The sequence below is a fragment of the Hylaeus anthracinus genome, unplaced genomic scaffold, assembly GCF_026225885.1.
Source record: "Hylaeus anthracinus isolate JK02 unplaced genomic scaffold, UHH_iyHylAnth1.0_haploid 12002, whole genome shotgun sequence".
NCBI lineage: Eukaryota > Metazoa > Arthropoda > Insecta > Hymenoptera > Colletidae > Hylaeus > Hylaeus anthracinus.
This window is the reverse complement of record NW_026534349.1, coordinates 5,398,661-5,417,023: the sequence shown is the minus strand read 5'-3', so window position 1 is coordinate 5,417,023 and position 18,363 is coordinate 5,398,661. Positions and strand designations below refer to the sequence as shown.

General features: G+C 46.0%; 2 protein-coding genes across 4 annotated transcripts in view; one reads left to right on the top strand and one right to left on the bottom strand.

Annotated features, from left to right (window-relative positions):
• LOC128891993 (uncharacterized) overlaps nt 1-13,509 on the bottom strand; it is a 28,970-nt gene extending 15,461 nt beyond the window's left edge. The window contains exons 1-2 of one of the 3 annotated variants that reach the window (XM_054152018.1): nt 12,833-13,509; nt 9,387-12,360 (exon numbers count right to left, since the gene is read on the bottom strand). In XM_054152018.1, coding sequence (XP_054007993.1) covers nt 9,387-12,272 — 2,886 coding nt within the window. In that variant the 5' untranslated portion in view covers nt 12,273-12,360; nt 12,833-13,509. The remainder of the gene's footprint in view (nt 1-9,386; nt 12,361-12,832) is intronic. The other 2 variants (XM_054152016.1, XM_054152017.1) reach the window with 2 other exon arrangements.
• Nucleotides 13,510-14,400: 891 nt separating this feature from the next.
• LOC128891999 (uncharacterized) lies at nt 14,401-16,610 on the top strand. The gene is made up of 2 exons (XM_054152026.1): nt 14,401-15,144; nt 15,610-16,610. The coding sequence occupies exons 1-2, from the start codon at nt 15,120-15,122 to the stop codon at nt 16,455-16,457; spliced, it is 873 nt and encodes a 290-aa protein (XP_054008001.1). The 5' UTR covers nt 14,401-15,119; the 3' UTR covers nt 16,458-16,610.
• Nucleotides 16,611-18,363: the final 1,753 nt, after the last annotated feature.

Here is an 18,363-nt window from a genome sequence, read left to right as displayed (position 1 = left end):
TCATAACGCGAAGAAGCCGCATTACGGACGAGCAGAGATCGGGGCCGCGTAATGCAATATCTGGATTTGAATGTAACGTGCCTTGGACGCGCTGGAACGAGAAGATATCGATCGCGGAGTCGGACGGATTATCGATCAACTCTGTGAAAGATAGTCCTCTCGTCGCCAATTCCTGGCCAGTGGTTGATTTCATAAGCAAATCAACTTTGAAACGTCGAGTACGAGTTGCAGCCAGAAAAGGGGATTAGAAGATGTCAAATCATCTCGAAATAATCAATCTATAATATAGAGGAACAATGAACACAAAGTTTGAATTATTCATTTATTCGTACTTGCACGTTTTAGGAATCCAATTCGCGAGATAATTTATCTGCGCGTTATCGCCGCCGCGGTTAATAAATATTTACGCCATTTATCGATAGCGTCGTGAGAAGAAAGTAACTCAATATTTCCGCTCCTCCCGGCGCAATTAATTTCCTATCCCTTTGTTACGTCGTATTATGCAAGCGATTCCACGCGATAACGCGCCGTGAGAAAAATGGCTCGCTCGGCGTTTACCGTGTAATCTCGCGTAACGCTGGAACAGGTAGACGGATTAACTCTGACAACTTAAAATTACCTCTGATATGCACGCCCGTAAATCTGACTAATTCACCTGCCCGCATTGTTTGGAACCTGAGACGCAAACGGATGATTTACGACTCTAAATTTCTGCCTCGACGATCGCAGGCCTGCCATGAGACTTAGGTGCACCGGATAGAGTCCTCGAGTCTTTATCGAGATGGTACCAAAAGATTTTTCCTTCTCCCTTTGTTGTTTTACGCGGTTTGTTTGTTACGGTGATAAAAAAAAGACACCTTTTATCGGTGTTATAATTACGGCGTGGCGTTACACATTGACTTATCATTTTTTGCAAAATAATCAGATTGCAAAGTAAGAATAATAAATTCATGATTTCTGTCATGAAACCAAGAAACATTTTTTATTAGATTGTTCACTTTTCCATGCGATTAATCAATCGCACAAAAATGTGGGTTAATTTCAATAAAAAATATCTGCAAGTGTTACGCAGCTCTCGAAATCGAGCATAGGAGCAAGGAGAAAAAGAATCTGTTCGATTAGTTTCCCAGTCCGTAAGGCTACTTTAAGGGCAAGGACGAAGCGGCAACGAACCTGAGGAGGTCTCCGACACCATGAGAAATTCCCAGGACGTTTCTTTCCATTATTCCGGATCGTACCGAGGTATCACTCCTACGGGCTGGACCTTGAACCCTGGAAGAGTCCAACGACGGTCGCCTAACGATTGCATGCGAGTGTACTCCCCCAGGTAAACACCTGCGTCCGCAAAGTGTGCACGCGTCGTCTGCGACCCGCATACGTTCGTTTCTTGCCGTGCATCGTTTCGAATAAGGCGGGAAGCACGCGTACAGGGTGTACAGAAAATAATACCGTGCCAAGAGTCTTGCAAATTAAAACAGAAAGAGAAAAACAGTTGTAAGATTGGAAGAGGAGGTGTGCTTAACCGGTGACGACAGGCCTAACTGACGCAGAACTGCCGCAACGAACCTGAACTTCTGAATGCCCGCTTCGAATATCAACCAATTTTTGTTTCTTTGAAACAAACTGTAACCGTCATGTTCAGCTGGTTCTCGACACAATACCCGACAAACGGAAAACACGAGCGCGAAAAACGCGATAATAGGAGCACGAGGAGACTCGTTATTTTTTATCAACGTGCTGTCTTACCGAATGACACGTGCAAACGGATGCACGTTTCGCAAAGCGTGTAATGTAATTGTTACTAACGATATACTATAATTGTACTATAATTATCAATAACTTGATCTTCAAATATTATCATGTTATAAATTGTGAGTAAATTGCGAATATATGTCGTATCTCGAAGTAAACAAGCTTGGTATCACTGAAAAGGTCTCGGTTCGGAGTTGTAGCCAACAGACAACTTTTCACCAGAGAAAACCGCATTTGGCGGTTCGAACGCGGCAAAGGTATCGCTTAACAAACCTCTCGAGCGTGCCTCGAGCATCTCGCTATATCGCTTCTACCAACTGCACCGTAATCGAGTTTGCTCCTCGAGAAGGTATCCTTGACCTTCTTTCCTTCGATAACTATTACCATAGTCTGCCCCGTTCGCATTCTACGAACAAGACCACAATGTTTCTCACGTGTGCCACGAATTCGCGATTCGAAGGCGAGACAAGCTCCGTCTTTTACTTTGACAAGACATCGATCGTAAACATAGCGATCGTCTTGTCTTCGTCGAGGTTCATTACGTTAATTCAACATTTATTCGCACTTCTCCGTTCAGAGTTTCATCGAAGTATACCAAAGAAATGAGAATTTAATTCAACGCTTACGAGGTCCACCGTGAGTGAAGTTTCGGAAACGTTGTCTAGGGCACCCCAAGTTGCAATGCTTTGGGCTAATTAAAGCAAACATCCCCTTAAAATATTAGTAGTTCTCTTTCCTTGATAGAGACATCCTAAGACATCGACTCGGATTCACAGGGAAACTTGAATTGTGCGCCGATCGATTCGCGGTCACGAGAGGTCGTCGTTGCTCCGAAGAAACAGCGAGGCAGAGGTTTAGATAGCCGATCAGCCAGCTAAGAAATGGCATTCGCGTACCGTGGCCGGTGACATTCCGTGAGATGCCATGGGAGTTTCTCGTATATGGCCGTCCTAGAGCGACAGGGGACGAGAGAAGCTGCGCAGAGGTCCGTTATCGTGCCTCGCTCCTTGCGTCTACCTTCTATGGAGCACTGCGCTCTAACGAACGTGTCGCAACTGAATCGACCGCTACGATTTTTGGTATGTAGGCCGCACGACAATAGCCTCGTCTACCTTGGTTCCTGCTCTTCCACCCTCCCGAGCAAACGATACATTCTTCTATAATTTGTAGCAGAATGGTACCTTTATGGTACCTTTATGGTACATCTGAAGGCTGACGCTCGAGTTTCTAACCATCCAATTCGATGGACGTTCGATTTTTTTCATTTGAGTTTCCAAAATGGAGCGAAAGGTGCATTCTATCGAACTAGGGTGGAGGAGGATTTGCGACAATGAATAATACAGCTCCTTTTTTTTTATAACACCGACATCTACTGACTTAATAAATCTCGAGCAATAAAATGATGACACAACTACATATCACGACTCACGCGTGTGTTCGTTCGTCATCTACTTTTCGAGTAAAGCAAGAGTTCGCTGCGTTGCAGTTTATTATCGAGCCTGTCCGAAAAAAAGCATGCGAAGCGGCGTCGATAGGCGACGGCGTGACGCATCGGCGATACCCAATAGCGAGGCTTGTCTGTGTTCTTAATTACCAATCGATAAACAGTTTGTCTGACTCATCGAGGTGTACCCTAAACTCGCTGGCTTCTCGAGGAACGTTTGTTCGCGCGCGAGGATAAGGCTGCTATCTAGCTTGGACGCTAGTTTAACGCGTTGTTTGACGCGCGACGATGAACGTGTTGGAATTCGAAGGGAAGCGAGGCACGCGGTTGGAACACGACTCGAATTCGTATACCGGCTACCATTCTGTTTCCTTAGCGCTCGCCCCGCTCGGAAAACCAACGCGAGACATGGGGAATCGTCGAACGTATCGTTGGAAGAATGTAGAAATATGAACGTGGAATCGTTGTACTTCGAGTAAGAGAAAAATGATTTATTCGAAAATGCTATTCAGTATTTATTTAGAATTCATGCAGAATTTATTCCTAATTTGTTACTTGAATAAGAAGCTTACTTATACGAAGCTTTTGAGGGATCGCTCGATCGCTATAAAGATATACTTGCGGCTATGATGCAAGCAGTATGACGCTCGTATAATTATAATAAGATAGGAAAGGCAGAACGATGAGCGTTTCAAGGAGTCCGGTTTTCCTTTCTGGTCGTTACGCGCGCACGAATTACATCAGCGGCTCCCGGCGCATTTATTGCGGAGCGCTGTTCGTGATAACAGTAATAGCACGGAAAGCGAAGAAACGCATTTAATAGTTATGCAATAATGCAGACCTCCCTTCCGGTATTCGCGTCCTTGTATGGTCGCGAGCAATGTCCGTTGATCGCGAACATGCCGTAGGATATCGAGCGGTCTATTGTACCGACAACAATAACAGTAATGATAAGGAAACTGGTCACCGATTGTACGCTCTCTTGCTGGGCGAGTTAACGTCGACATTCCTAGTCAATTACAGCACGCAACTTTCGAGTCTTGTGTGTTCAGATCTGTGTCCATGAATTGGTTGTTCCATGATACATTTCGACACTTTTTCTTTAAAATTTAGGTACAGTGTAACGTCTTTATCGATATCTAAGTGTGTATCAAAAGATGTCTCGAAATGTTGAGATATTGCGAGTTTAGCAGACGTTTGGAGTTGGCTTATTTAGTAAATGATAACTAGATTACATGTAATAATGTAGAAAATAACATCTATACACATGTTCACGTAGAGAACCCTACTTCCAATTTGTTAACTCTTTCTAAACAAATCGATAGTCAAAGTGTCCATGCTCCGCTAGACAAACTCACGCGAGTAGAATCCGTGAAAGATGACAAACGCTTGGGCTACTCATATCCGCGGTAGAGAACGTCCCACGACTGAGAATATATAGTTCAGGTTCGTCAACCCACCGTCTGAATAAGCGAGCCTGGGATACCGAACAGCTGTTCGTCTAGAAAGTGCTGCGTTACGGGGCTTGATTGATGTTGATGTTCATTTGATGTCTCTATACGTCTTTACGTACTTTATATTGTTATCAAGAAAATGTACTGGAACTGTATAACCGCTGGGTTTCATCAAGACGGACTACCAGGTAGAGAAGAGCGAAATTCGAATACCATATGACGAACAGGGACAACGCACAGCGATTTATTCGCAACGTTTACGTTATTTAACAGCTGTTAAAATGCGTTCGTGTTCCCAACGCAAGCTTCTATCCTTCGTCGATCTCTGAGACTCGGAGTAAGGTTTAGTAGAGATGTAAGCGATTGGGATCTGTCCTGTACCTTTTTCTCGTGATATCATCTCTAAAACCGAAAAGAAACTCGCGCCCAACGAATTCTGGAATTTTCGTCGCGGAAGCGACGTAATTAAGGCACGTAGAGACGTCACGTAATTTCTGCTTTCACCGGGGGATAAACTTTCAAAAGATTGTGAAAGATTTTACCGTTAACGTGCCGTTTAAACGCGCGCGTCTCGCGAGGCGCGGAATTGATAATATTTACAGGGGTTAACGACAGAGATCCTCGAAAGCTTCGTGAGAATCAAATAGAAATCACGGACTAAGGAAGACAGATGAAAATTTTAGGGAATCTGGTATAGACATGTACAAATTACACGTACAAAATTTTCAAAGTGTTATGTACCGCTTTAAGAAATTTGGGTTGACACACGTCTGGTTAAAAGTTTTGAGAACAATTCATTCCTGATTATGAGAAGCTTCCTGTGCAAAGTGATGTTTGCATCGAGGCGATTACGCGTCACAGCCATAGATTTCTATTAACGGGTTCGAATGAACCTTTTTGGATGAATCTAACAACGTATGTAACACGTATCGCCGCTGACGTTCTGACGTTGCAATTAATTTCTTTCCGGCTACATTACGAAACGAGCACCGTTTCGGTCGGCTACCTCCAGGAATTCCAGCAGGGACGCCTCAGGAATTTCCTCCCGTTTTCCTTTTTCTTCGAATCGTTCCAGTCTACGTCCACGTCCAGTCTTTGTCTTACTTTACAAGCCTTTGGCCAATACTGTGTTCCACGGAGCCATAATACTGTTTCCATGACCGAAAATAGTTTGGAAATAACGCTAGAACAGAGAGAATCGTTCCACGACCTAATTCGGCGAACGCATTGCCAGGTGAAGGGAGCCTTTTACCTCGTTACCGAGGCCCGTCGAATATTTTCGTCGATTAATCAGACCGATTATGCCGTTCAATTACAAAGCCAACGTCGTACCCTGCCGACTGGGTGCAACGTTCGGGATTGCGTAATTATTACGAGGTCGTCGAAGGTTAATTAACGCGACGGACGGTCGCGCGCGATACGATCGCGTCGCGTGCGATCCGCGACCATCGCGACCAATCGCTATTCTCCCCTAAGACTCGAAGGACGCGTAAACCGTGGGCTGTTTTTAATCTGACGTAATACTACGGATAATTAATTCATTATCCTGATCGTTGCTAACGAACGACCATTTGTAAACAGTTGTAACGACGGGAAATACTAACTTCGGGAAATATTAGGCGCGGAAATGAATTCTGTGCGTTTATATTAAATCTCTTATATTAAAACTCACTGAAATATGCGAAAGGTCAGCCAAGACTATTTAAGAGTCGATCGATAGCAATAGCTTGCGTCGATTCAATTTTGTATAATCAGATACCAAACGACATTGGGACGCGCCTATGCTATTTCGCGTTATCACCGTACAAAGTCACTTAATCTCTGTTTAATTGTGAGGGGGAAAGCGACCCAATCAGAAGCCGCAGCAGCTGTGCCTGAAACGCGCGTTAACCTAATGTTACATACAAGGAATCTGATACACGCGACATGTCATCAATCGAATTACGCGTGTTCGCGCGAAATTTTATACGAGGTAAACGTACACGAGTAACCGTATACTACCAGCCACGAGAAAAATACCTTTAAGATACGTTTCCATGTACTCCGTGCGACTTAGACCGTTGTATACTGTGGACAGTTTGAGGAACATGAAATTTGTCGAATAAGTGTAATAAGTAACGAAGAAATCTATTATTTGTTATGCCAGGGCGTTAAAATTAGCGATTTCTAAGTCGTAGCTTCGCTACGGCTCAAGGAATCCGTTTTAAGCGGCTGATTTCATCGGACGTTACGACCTTAGACTAATCCAATTATTTTGGAGAGGATCAAAGGCTTCTTAGACGCAAGCCTTCGGCTGTGCGGCGGTCGCGGTGACATTTCAACGAGAACGCGAAAAATTGGATGCCAGTCGCGACAATTTTGGAACATGGAAACGACGTTTTTCCAGGTCGATAACATGCAAGAGAACGCGTCGCATTCTAGATTCCGAGAGGCCTTTCAGTCGATCCAAGGACGACCAACCTTTTCTCGCTGATCGAGCTAGGAAAGTGTCACGCGGAGAGTCGAGACTGCGATTCTCTCCTCCAAGCCGTGCGTGAACGTCAAGAAGAACGCTATCGAATAACGCTACTCAGAGACGTGGAAAATCCTTACCCAGTTAAGAATTTCTAATGATAAATCGAAAAGAAACAGAGGTAGAAATTTGTACGTTCACGTCCACTCGATACATAAGTGTGAAACTCATGTATCAACAATTTTGGATCGTCGTTGTAGATTATTTATTCGTTAGCTTCGATAAGGATAAAAGTGTCCCCCTATCCCCGACGCTAACAAGTCCGAAACAGTTTGGCAAAGATCGCGGCGTTTCTCGATGCACGCTCCAGTTTCCGGTTCGTTAAACGGTCGTCTTTTATCGAGTCCACGGCGGCTATTCTTCATTTTTTTTTTTTTTTCCGACGGCCGAGTCGCGCAAACCCCGTTACGACCATTAGATAAGGTAGGGTCGATTTCTCGAACAAGCTTCGACCGGAGATCGTGCAGCGAGAAATTCGCAACCGTGGAACATCGTTTGCGTCGGGGCAATCGTTGGCAAATAACGGGGGACCCCCAGAGTAATGCGGAACGGTCCGTATTCGACCGGACGAACCGAGTTCCGGGTTATCTAATGCGAGAAAGTAAGTCCCCATCGATTGCGGCCCCAATTCTCATTCTTCTTCTATCCTCGATTCTCATTTTCATCGTGTTTCGGTTATTAGTTTATTAAATATTCTCAATTTGCGGCCACCGCTAACGTTTGTGGCTAGATAAGTGCTAGCGGTTGGACGTACTTACATAATTAAAGTTAATAAAAACGTTTCACCGTGAACTTGCGTCCGGTCCAGCTGACGAAACTCGAAAGTTCGGTTTCGGTCGTAGGTAGCTTCGAAACCCGTTCGAGTTTGGCGATCGAACGCGAGCGAGTTATATTCGTCGCCCGAGAACGTGTCACCGTTTCGGTTGGGACATCAGCTGTTCGAGCAAGTTTACGACAGTTTAAACGCGTCATACTGCGCTCGACGATGGAATGGAAAACAAATAAATACCGAGTGTTGCTTAAACGCGTGCCTCGAATGCTCGGGCGTCGCTTTAAAATTCCGCGTGTGCCTGTCGCTCGGCCACGTATTGTTCCAGCCGGGATGCTTTTGTTTAACGCACGATATTAAAGAAAGTGAAATGTGCTTGAATTATGTATACCTACGAAAAGAAAGTTGCCTCGTACCAGGCTCCTATTGAACCGTATCGATTCGCGAACTTCTTGCATCCAAATCACGGACTGTTAAGTTCCAGCGTTAACTTGCTCGGAATCGATCTCTCGATGGGACTTCTTGCGATCATTTTCGTACGTTTGATACGATTTAAAACCGTCTCACGCAATCGGGGAATTTTCTAAATTGCACCTTCGAGGATGCACCTGGGACGAAGGCCATAATTAGACTCGCGATTGCTGCTAGATTTACTATCTTTATCGCTACCTACATGTTTATCCTAAATAGAGTAAATTTTGTAGATTACACAGGGTGGAATACTCGTTTCGAATGTGAGAAGCAAAACGTATGTATGTTTGTACTTTTGAAATGATTAGTCTCACCCGCGAAAAGTTGAAACATCGATAGAAAGTATTATGTAGACCGTTGCGCGTGAAACGGCGAATTCCGCGAGCAATGCGCGCAATTGGTTAGATTTTCATGAATGAGAATTGCCAATGTGTCACGGATTACGTATTCCATTGATACAAGAATTTCCATGGAATTCGATAGACTGAAAAGTATTCGTGACAGGATCATCGATTGCCGAGATTGCGATAGTACGATATAGTTACTGTTGGAAAAGGCGAGCCTCTGTATACAAAAATCAGTCTTCTATGAACATACGCGCCAGCTATGTGCAGTGATACTCGTAATATTCTATATATCTTATCTCAAAAGCTTATCTTCGGATAATTGTTACTTGGAGAAAATATTTATCGATGACTTGCGAGTAAAAAATTGTAATTTAAATCGTAATGACTCATTCGATTCATTCTTGGATAAAATTCCGTCGATATATAAGTCCAGGACCTAACTCGGCCTACAATTATTCTCAGACCAAACACGCGCTGCAAGACTTGAACTAGTTAGGTTTGTAGCGACATACCAGCGTCATTTGATCTCTGAAAGAACACGGATCCGATAAAAGAATCCGCCGTATCGCGCTCAACAAGCCGGATAATCGCCTCGCTCCGGTGACCAAACCAAGATAAAAAGTGACCAATGACTCACCTTCGTCTTCTCCCGTTTCCTCTTGATAATAAGTCCGTCGTTCTCTATGTAGTCGGGCACGTCCTTTCGGTTACTGAAGTTGAACACCATGGTGTTGTTTTGTTGATTCCACGGTTTCGTTTCCCAAAGTCCACCGCCCCCCGAGCCAGCTTTCTTCGGAGGTTGAATCTCGTCGGCGCTGCTCTTCAAACTGACCACTACTTTAGTAGGCTGCTCTATGCTTTTCACGCGATTAATAAGATTCTTTTCCAGCTCTCTATTGCTCAGATTTTGCTGAAGATGTTGGGTCTTCGTGGACACCAGCGGCCTGATGATACCGATCTGCTTCTGAGGAGGAGACTCCGTACTCTTCGGACACCTGATCTTTGACTCGTTGCTCTGAGGATACGAGGTGGTCGTGGTCTTGATCAGTCCCAGGCTGCAGATAGCACCGATAGGTTTGCTCTCGACGTTCGGCTTAACCTCGACCTCTTCCTTGTGCTCGTCCATCTTTCTATCGCACTTGGACAAGCTCACCTCCGGCTCTAATCTCTCCTGCAACCTGGAGACAGCTTCCTGATCCGTGCCACCGTTCACGGAACCATCCCCCGACAAAAACGACTTGCCCCTGGATTCCACAGACTTGGTCTCGGCGCAAACTTCCAACGGTTGCTCTTCTGCTGGCTTTTGTCCGTTTTGTTTATACCCTGGCAGATAGCTCTTCTCCATGCTCGGTTTATCGTTGAAACTGAACTGCATGGTGACCCCGGTTCTCGCGATATTCTCCAGGGCAGCTTTGGAAATGGTTTTCGTAATGGCAGTCGGTGCATCCACGTCCTCTTCCTCCTGCATAACATCATTATTATCTTCAGGGAGTACGGCATCCTCCGTGGACGACATTAGCTCGTCGATCGTCTCTGTATTGATTGGACTAGGTATTCTCTCGGGCACCTGTTGTCTAGGATGTTCGGTATTGTTCGGCGTGTCTTCCGTCGGCGGTCGAGGTGGTTTCGTGAGTTCTGGAGAGGACATTTGCTTGAGCAACTCCCTGCTGGGACTCGAGGATGGCTTGTGGTGAACAGGACTGGAATTCTGTCTGTCTTTAGCGGGAGACGGGGGGCTGTGCACGTGCTGTCTGAAGCCCGGATCCTTCATCGGGGAAGATGGACTCTGCAGCCTCGGAGAGAGTATTCTAGGCGAGAGAACGGGCGTTACGGGCGGCGACTTGACGTTGATCTCCAAGGAGGATTTCAATTTGCTCAGCGAGGGTTCTGGACTGGCCGCAGGGGAGAACTTGAGCTTGAAGGAGGGCTCGGGGGAAGGCGACGGCGAGTGGGACTTCTCGATCTGCTGAAACTTGCTGACCACAGAGGACACGGACTGAACGATGGGATCCGTGATCACCCCGTCTATGTGGTACTCTTCCTGGCCTACCTGAGTCTCGATCAACTCCGCGGTAGGTTTCTGAGGGAGGACGATCTTCTTCGGCGAGCTGAGAGCTGGCCTCGTGTTGCCGTTGACGAAAGGCTTCGGCTGGACGGGGGGTTTCGCCATGACCTTCTTCTGCGCTTGAGCCTTAAAAGTATCGTTGATGGTCTTGAACGTGGCGACCTTGGCGGCGACCTCGCCTCTAGGTCGAAGCTTCTTCGCGGAGCCCTCGAAGATCCTCATGGTGGTCTTGACTAGATCCGGCGGGGGCCTCTCGGTCTCCGCCAGCAACGGTTTGATCCTCTTGGGCTTGTTCACTGGCTTTGGCCTGTCCAATTCGCCGAGTCGACTCTCGATTTTTACAGTGGTTCGATCTATAAGGATGATGTGATCGTTGGCCAATTCCTGCTTGAGCCCGTTCGTCGGCAATCTGACATGACCTGCCCCTGGTTCCTCGGTTCCGTTGCACCTCATCAAAGTCTCCACGCTTCGCGCTCGTTTCATCGATTCATTGCCACGCGAAGCATTCCTGTACCGATCGGTTCTCGCGCTGGTACCGGTCGTCGTTCGTTTCGCGTACTTTCTCGCGCTCTTTTCGCCAGGCTCGTCGTCGCAGTCGAGCAAATCCTCGAGGCTCGCTGCGCGTCGGAAACGTTGCACTGTCATGCGACTCTTGTTCATCTCCCTCAACGCGAGGTTAAGGTACTTACTCTTCAATTTGTTCACTATTCCAGGTCCGTACTGTAATTCCTCCGAGCTATCGCTCTCCCCGTCCTCGCTACCCGCTCTGTTCCTTGACATTTCCACCTTTGATAACGATAGCTCCGCCAGAACTCTCTCCGTCTTGTTGTTGTTCCTACAGGTGGATCGGTGTTCGTCGAATCCGGTTAATTGATCGCCCCCTTTCGGATCGTCGTTCTCGGAGGCGTCACCGTGTTCCGATTTCCGTTCCATGTCCGTCGTCGAGGATTTGTTCAGCGTCCCGTTCGCGACATCCTCCGAGTCAGAGCAGAGCGATAGATCCGCCTCGAGACGCATGTTGCACGCGACTGTCGAGGCTTGGTTATTAGCGGCGGTTGCTCCGCTGGCGACAGTGGCGCCACTGGCCGGTCCTCTCGAGAAAAACGGCGAAGACGACACAACGACACCGGCTATGGCGCTTCCACCGCCACCGATTATGCTACCGGACGAGGTATTCGCGGCACTGTTGACACGTGTGTCCTCTCCGACGGACGTCGAACGCTGTCTAGACGATAAATTCACGGTACCGCACTGCTCCTGACCGCAGAACGTGTCGACCGATTCCGTGGTCGCGGACGATCCAATCACCGCTGAGCACAGCTTCACGCTCGCTCCGTTACTCGCGAGAACTTTGTTCTGTTGCCTGCGTCGCTGAATCAAGTCCCTTTTCCACTGTGGCACGACGTTGTTGCCGCCCGTTTCGCCGGCGCTGGCCGTCGCGTTGCTGGCGGTAGCCATCTTGGACGCGCGATGGGCGCGTTCGCAAACGTGGGGCCGATTCTCCACGAGCAGTCCTCCCCTCGCGGTTCGTTCACCGATTCTGTCGCTGTCGGGACGTAACATATATATCTCTCGATTAGACGCGACCAGTGTCGGCTCGAAGGTACGCGGAGCCCTTAGGGCGCGATTAGCAATTTTTGTTCTATCAGATTAGTCCTCGTTACTCCGTCCGATTGTTAGTTCAGAAAATCGACGACTAATCGACTACGGTATATGTAGCTACTGTCCTTTAGATACGATTCTTTCGCGTAAAATTCAAGACACTTTTAACGGAATGTTAAAATAGTTTTTCAATTTATGCGAGACTAGAAGAGTTACATATAATCAATGACCAACAAAAACAAAACTGAGGTATATAGTAAGGTAAACTATAAAACAAGTACAACGAATGACCAAACAAAGAAAGATTGTCGAAAATATGTCTTCGAATTAGTCCTCGATTATTTCTCAAACATTTGTCTCGCGTATTTCGTTAAGAGGGAGGGGGAGCAAGGTTGCCTTATCCCTATCCGTCTTACCCTAAAGCCGGCCCTGGACGCGACGCAAGGTTTCCATCGTGCTCGCACGAGAATTCATCCCGCGATCGCGGATTCGAGCAGCTGCCAACCGATAGCAAGAAAATCGATGTTTACAACGCAACGTATACGCGCGCGGTGTTAACGTAACGCACGTTTATCTCATTTTTCGAGTTTCTTGTGATACGGAATGATGCGATCGTTGGACGGTCGCTCGCCGGGAATCGCGAAATCGGTCATTCTACGGCGGGTCGATAAGATACGAAACCGCGAGTCAAATTCGACGGGGACGTGTAATCGAAAGAAAAAGAAAAAAAATCGAAAAAGGCACCTGTTCCGTCAAGGAACACACACGCACTCGTACCGTACACACCGCGCGCAGAACTGACAGGACGGGAACGCTGTAATTCTCGGCGCACCGTACACGTACTATTTCACTCCATGGTTAACTATCGTGTCCGCTTCCTGGTGCAGCGTGGTGGCCGGCGAAGCAAAAGGCTCGCCAATCGCTGGAAATCGAAAGTACCAACTCTCGTGAGCACGCACTCGCGCACGCACTCACACCGCGCACCCACACGAAACGCCGACGAAAGGCGAGCGCACGGCCGTCCTCGCTCGTTCGCTCGCACTCAGCTCCTGCCCCTGTCTGGTCGTCACTGACTCGTGTCTCTCTCCCTCTTCCGTCCCCTATGCACCAGCCCCCTTGCGTCGCAACAACGCCGAAACCCATCCGAACCTATCCTCTCTCTTTCTCCCTCTCCTCGCCCCACCAACGGCCCTCTTTTCGCTTTGCGACTGCTCGCTCCGCCACCGTGACGTCACGTCATGGACCGAGCCGCTCCTATCGAATGCCTCAAACCAATATCGAAAATCGCACACCTGGGGGTTCAAAGGTACATCGCGATCGGGACCTCGACTCCTGGGGAGCGGGAAATACGAAGTAGGAAGGGATGACGGTACAGAAAAGTATTAAACGAAAAAAAAAAACACTACTACGCTCTTGTTTGTTTAATGACTGAAAAGAGAGAATTCGTGATGCTTTTTTAATAAAACTGTTGTATAGTCCGTTGGGCGAACGAAAATTTACCGCGTCCTTTATCGGTAAACGGACTCGGTGAAAAAAGGGTAACACGTGTTGAGCACATTTAGAACGAGGGGGAAGCGCATCCGGTGGACGATAATAACGAGTATGATAGAAACAGGACGTATCTGAGAATCGGAACGAACGATGACCCAAAACGAGGAATCCCGAGCACTCGTGACGTTTCCTCCTGTCCAGTATCGCTCGACAGTAATCACGGTGAATAGACTTAGACGTATTGTCACGATGAATTCTTTATTGATCGCCAGGGGCGACAGACCTGTTGCGAAACAATCAATCGATTCGAACGTTGCAATTCTTCTCCTCGAAGGGAAAGTAAATCATCGGGTATCGAAATCAATGCCTTACCGAGATCGCGTAACTGCGCTACCATCGAAGGTGGATCGTTCTCCAGTATATCGACTGGAGCGCTCGTTATCATCGAACGATTCACAGCGGTCGATAATTATCGTCACAAACGGTGAAAGGTCTGATGCAATGAAATTGTAATTGTACGAATGTGTACAAACATGTATAATTATATATGAGATCGTCGTAAGTATCGAAATGACTACGACCCATTAGATGGAAGGCATAGCAAGTTATGCAACTGTTTAGCATGATCTAACGTGCAATGCAACACACATGCGTTATCAGCAAATCTGGAATGCAGCTTTAAGAATATTTTCCTTCGTATGAAACTCGATTGTAAATTGCCTCAAAGTGGTTCATTGGTTTTGCAACGATTCTTTCTTCTCGGCAATAACATAAATTATACTTCGATGCGCAGTCCGTATAATCAATTGACGAACTACTACAGAAATTATTTATTATGCAACTATGCATCTTTTTCATAATTCAACGATTGCTATCCCCTCAGAAATAGTTTACATCAACTTATATCTTCATAGAACACAGCAAAAAGGATACACGAATTAGTTTACCGTCGAATATGTTCCAAACATGTACGATATGATTAGTTTGAAGATGCATATTCTAACATGTATCTAGAGTCTGCGAAAGACACGAGGGTAACATGGCCGTCAGTTCTCGACGCGTACGGAACCAGTTCCAGGATGAAACCGGTTTGGAACTAGTTTCCATTGGTTTTTCGGCCCCCTGCGAGACCGTGCCACGACCGAGATTGGCACTCGTGCCGGACTTCTCTCGGAGATTGGAACGGAGGTTACGTTACGAGGGCACGCTAATATGGCAGATATTACAGAACAGAAAGGTAAGAAGCAACTGTTCTCAAATATGGACAGATTGTATTATTGCGCTACATTTTGCGTGAATTCGCTACAGCTTCAAACGTCTGAAATTCGCATTACTGGTATGGTGTTTGAAGGTTGCACGGGCGTGGGCACGCTGTTAGCGCCTAATCGTATCTCGAACTATTTCCGCGGGAAAAACGAATACCGTAAATTACTCGTCCTTAATATTTTTCGATTGCTAGGTGTAGAAATTCATTCTGTGCCTCTATATTCAACCATATATAACTCTACCAATCTTCCAAGTTCCCAACCTGATCTCTATTATGATATATCTATAGATAACATTTCAGCGTAATATTTTAATAACCTTATCTCACGATATCCTAATTTATGTGAATTCGTCTCCCCGATTTAATTCTATCGCTACTCTCGATTCAACCGAAACTGGTTCGAACCACTTTGACATGTAAATGTATTTTCAAAAGGGGGAAAGGTCGACGCTCAAATGGAAATCAAGGTGGAACCGACGATGCAGTGTTACGTCGAAGAGGAACATGAGAACGGTTTCCCTGCTTTCGACAGTAACGGGGCGATACCTTCCAGTGCCGACGTTGGCGCTTTGAATCTGTGGACCAGCAAGGCAACTACGTGTCTCATCAGCCAGTACAAAAAATATCGATCGATGGTAGGGCAATCAACGCAGATCCGTAGTTTGCGCGAAATGTTTGAGATGATATCTCTCGAAATGCAAAATTACGGATTTTACTTCAGCCCGCAGAAGTGCGAGAACAAGTGGCGCGTACTGGAACGTAAGTACAAGAACCTTGTGTTTCGGGAACGTTTGAAGAAGCCGGGCAGAATGAGACATTACGGCCACTGGGAGCACAAAAGAGCGCTAGACGAAATCTTCAACGAGAAAAAGAGACATATGTATTTGGAAGAGAGCGATTTACCGCTAGCAACCGGCTCGGCAAAGTACACGTTCATATTACCGAAACCGTCGTCGACAGAAGAGCAGAGCACCACGACCGATCGTCAACAACACGAAGACCCTCTGGCGGCGCCGACGCCGAACTCCTCGACGAACAACAAAACGGAGGAGTTGGATCAAACGGGAGCCTTGAACGTGCTCTTTGAGAAGTTCTTCGACGAGATGTCGAAAAACTTCGCGATCGCGGAGAAGAACAAGGAGAAGAGGCACAAAGAAGAGATGGCGATGAGGCAGAACGAATTAGAGATCCAGAAGAGTATTCTGAAGTTGAAGGAACAGAAGCTTGAACTGCAAAGATGTCAAATTATCGCTGCAGCTCAACACTTGCATCTAAACATGTAGCGAAGGAGCTCTGTTGTTAAGAGCGATGTGAACTTAATGCTTGATGTAGATTTAAGATCAATTTATGTAAATGTAAATAAATTCATTATTCTCCGTATGTGATAATAGTTTTGTGCGAGATTTGTATGATGTAAAGATGTAACATAATAACATAAATCCTTTTACAAATACAGTCAAACACATATCCTTACCCTCTATGTTTATTAAACACCGAGACCTGGTTTTCGTTATTTACAATTTTCACGAAATAGAGTACGTTTTGATCGACCAACTCGAGGATTAGTTACTCGAGGCAGCTGTCAGATGGTAGCACTCTCCATCTTGATTGAGTCCTGTTTTTCCGACTGTTGGACGAACACGTGACACCCCCTCAAAAATATACATAATGTATGTTGAATATAGATTTGCATACGTGTACATAAAATTGTAACTCGACCGAAGCACATAAAACAATTACAAAAGAAAGTAATATACCGCGTGTACTATACATATACTCGTACATCATGTCGCAGATGGCAAAAACACGATGGGTTCTGGTTTTATTGTTACAAGTTGCTCCACAACGTTACGTTCGTTATGCGTTCTGTCTTGTGCCTCTAATGACTCAATTTATTAAGCGGCGATTCAAAAGATCGCCTCCCTGGGCTCCGTCGCACTGATATTGCACCTTCGAAGGATCATGCAACGCGTAGAGCTCGACAGAGATTTATGATGGTCAAACGCAATTTCATTATTCTATCTTATCGGATCAACGGACGGCCTTTTTGTCCCTTCTAGCGTTTCGTGTTGCGCATGGACCATAAATTATTGAGTCTCCCAAAGGGGAGCATGATCGAAATTTCGTCAAGTACATTTTACATTATTAGATACGGAAATGAAATCTGTGCCTTTTTAAGGTAAACTTACCATTTATTTGCAAAGAATTCTTAATTTTTCCTCAGTCACACCGTTGATCTGAAGTCTGACGATTAGAATTCCTTACTTCGGAACTCACCCTTTAAACGTCGAAACTGTTCCCGCCGATCGAGAGCAACCGGCTACCAACGGGGAAAGTCGACTGGGAATTCAATTAAGTCGGTGAATCGCACAGTTCCGTGTAATTAACATTCTCGGTACAATGCTATTCAATTCGCGCTGTGATTAATCGAAACACCGCAAGAAAAAAATCTCGTGGAAGGAGAAATGGCGTGTCTCGATCGCAATGGAATAATTCATGCATCGGTAGAAATGGAAACGAAATCGCTTTGCTCCTTGGCTGGAACTAATTTTAATCGGACTTCCTACTTTGTTATCAACGCGATCGTGCTCCATTACCTTGGGTTTTTACCGTATCGAGGCTTTTCATTCCGAAGGATTTAGCGGGTAAACAGTATAAATCAATTTTAGTTTGACGGTATATCGAAGTCAGGAGAGTCCATTCGACTGAGCTTGGTCACGGTGATATTGGTATTGTATCTCGATTCCGTACTGGACTGCCTTGGTGTCACCTTACATTATCCAGTGCATGACGATTGTACGGTTGGAATTTTGAAAACTCCATTCCTGTTACGCAGGATCGACGAATAGGTAGGCCGCTGTTTCGCCCGCAGGGTCGTCCAATGTCTACAACTAATAAACATGGATAGTTTCTTTTTTAATAAACATTTCGGCCGTTTAACAAGTCTAAAAATTCTGTAATTCGTTACTTTGAATACGAAGATACGATTGAAGCGTTTATTAAAATATAAACCATGCCTGCGTATTCTATATCTAGATGTATTTTCCAGCAGTATACGCGCGTGTCATGAAACGACAAAGGGCGCACAATTTTATAAACCGTCGCGAGGGCTTTTCGGGAAAAAATCAGTGAAACCGGTTACACCCAGTCGTTGAAGTATTTGTACTCACATACGACGTATATGCGCTC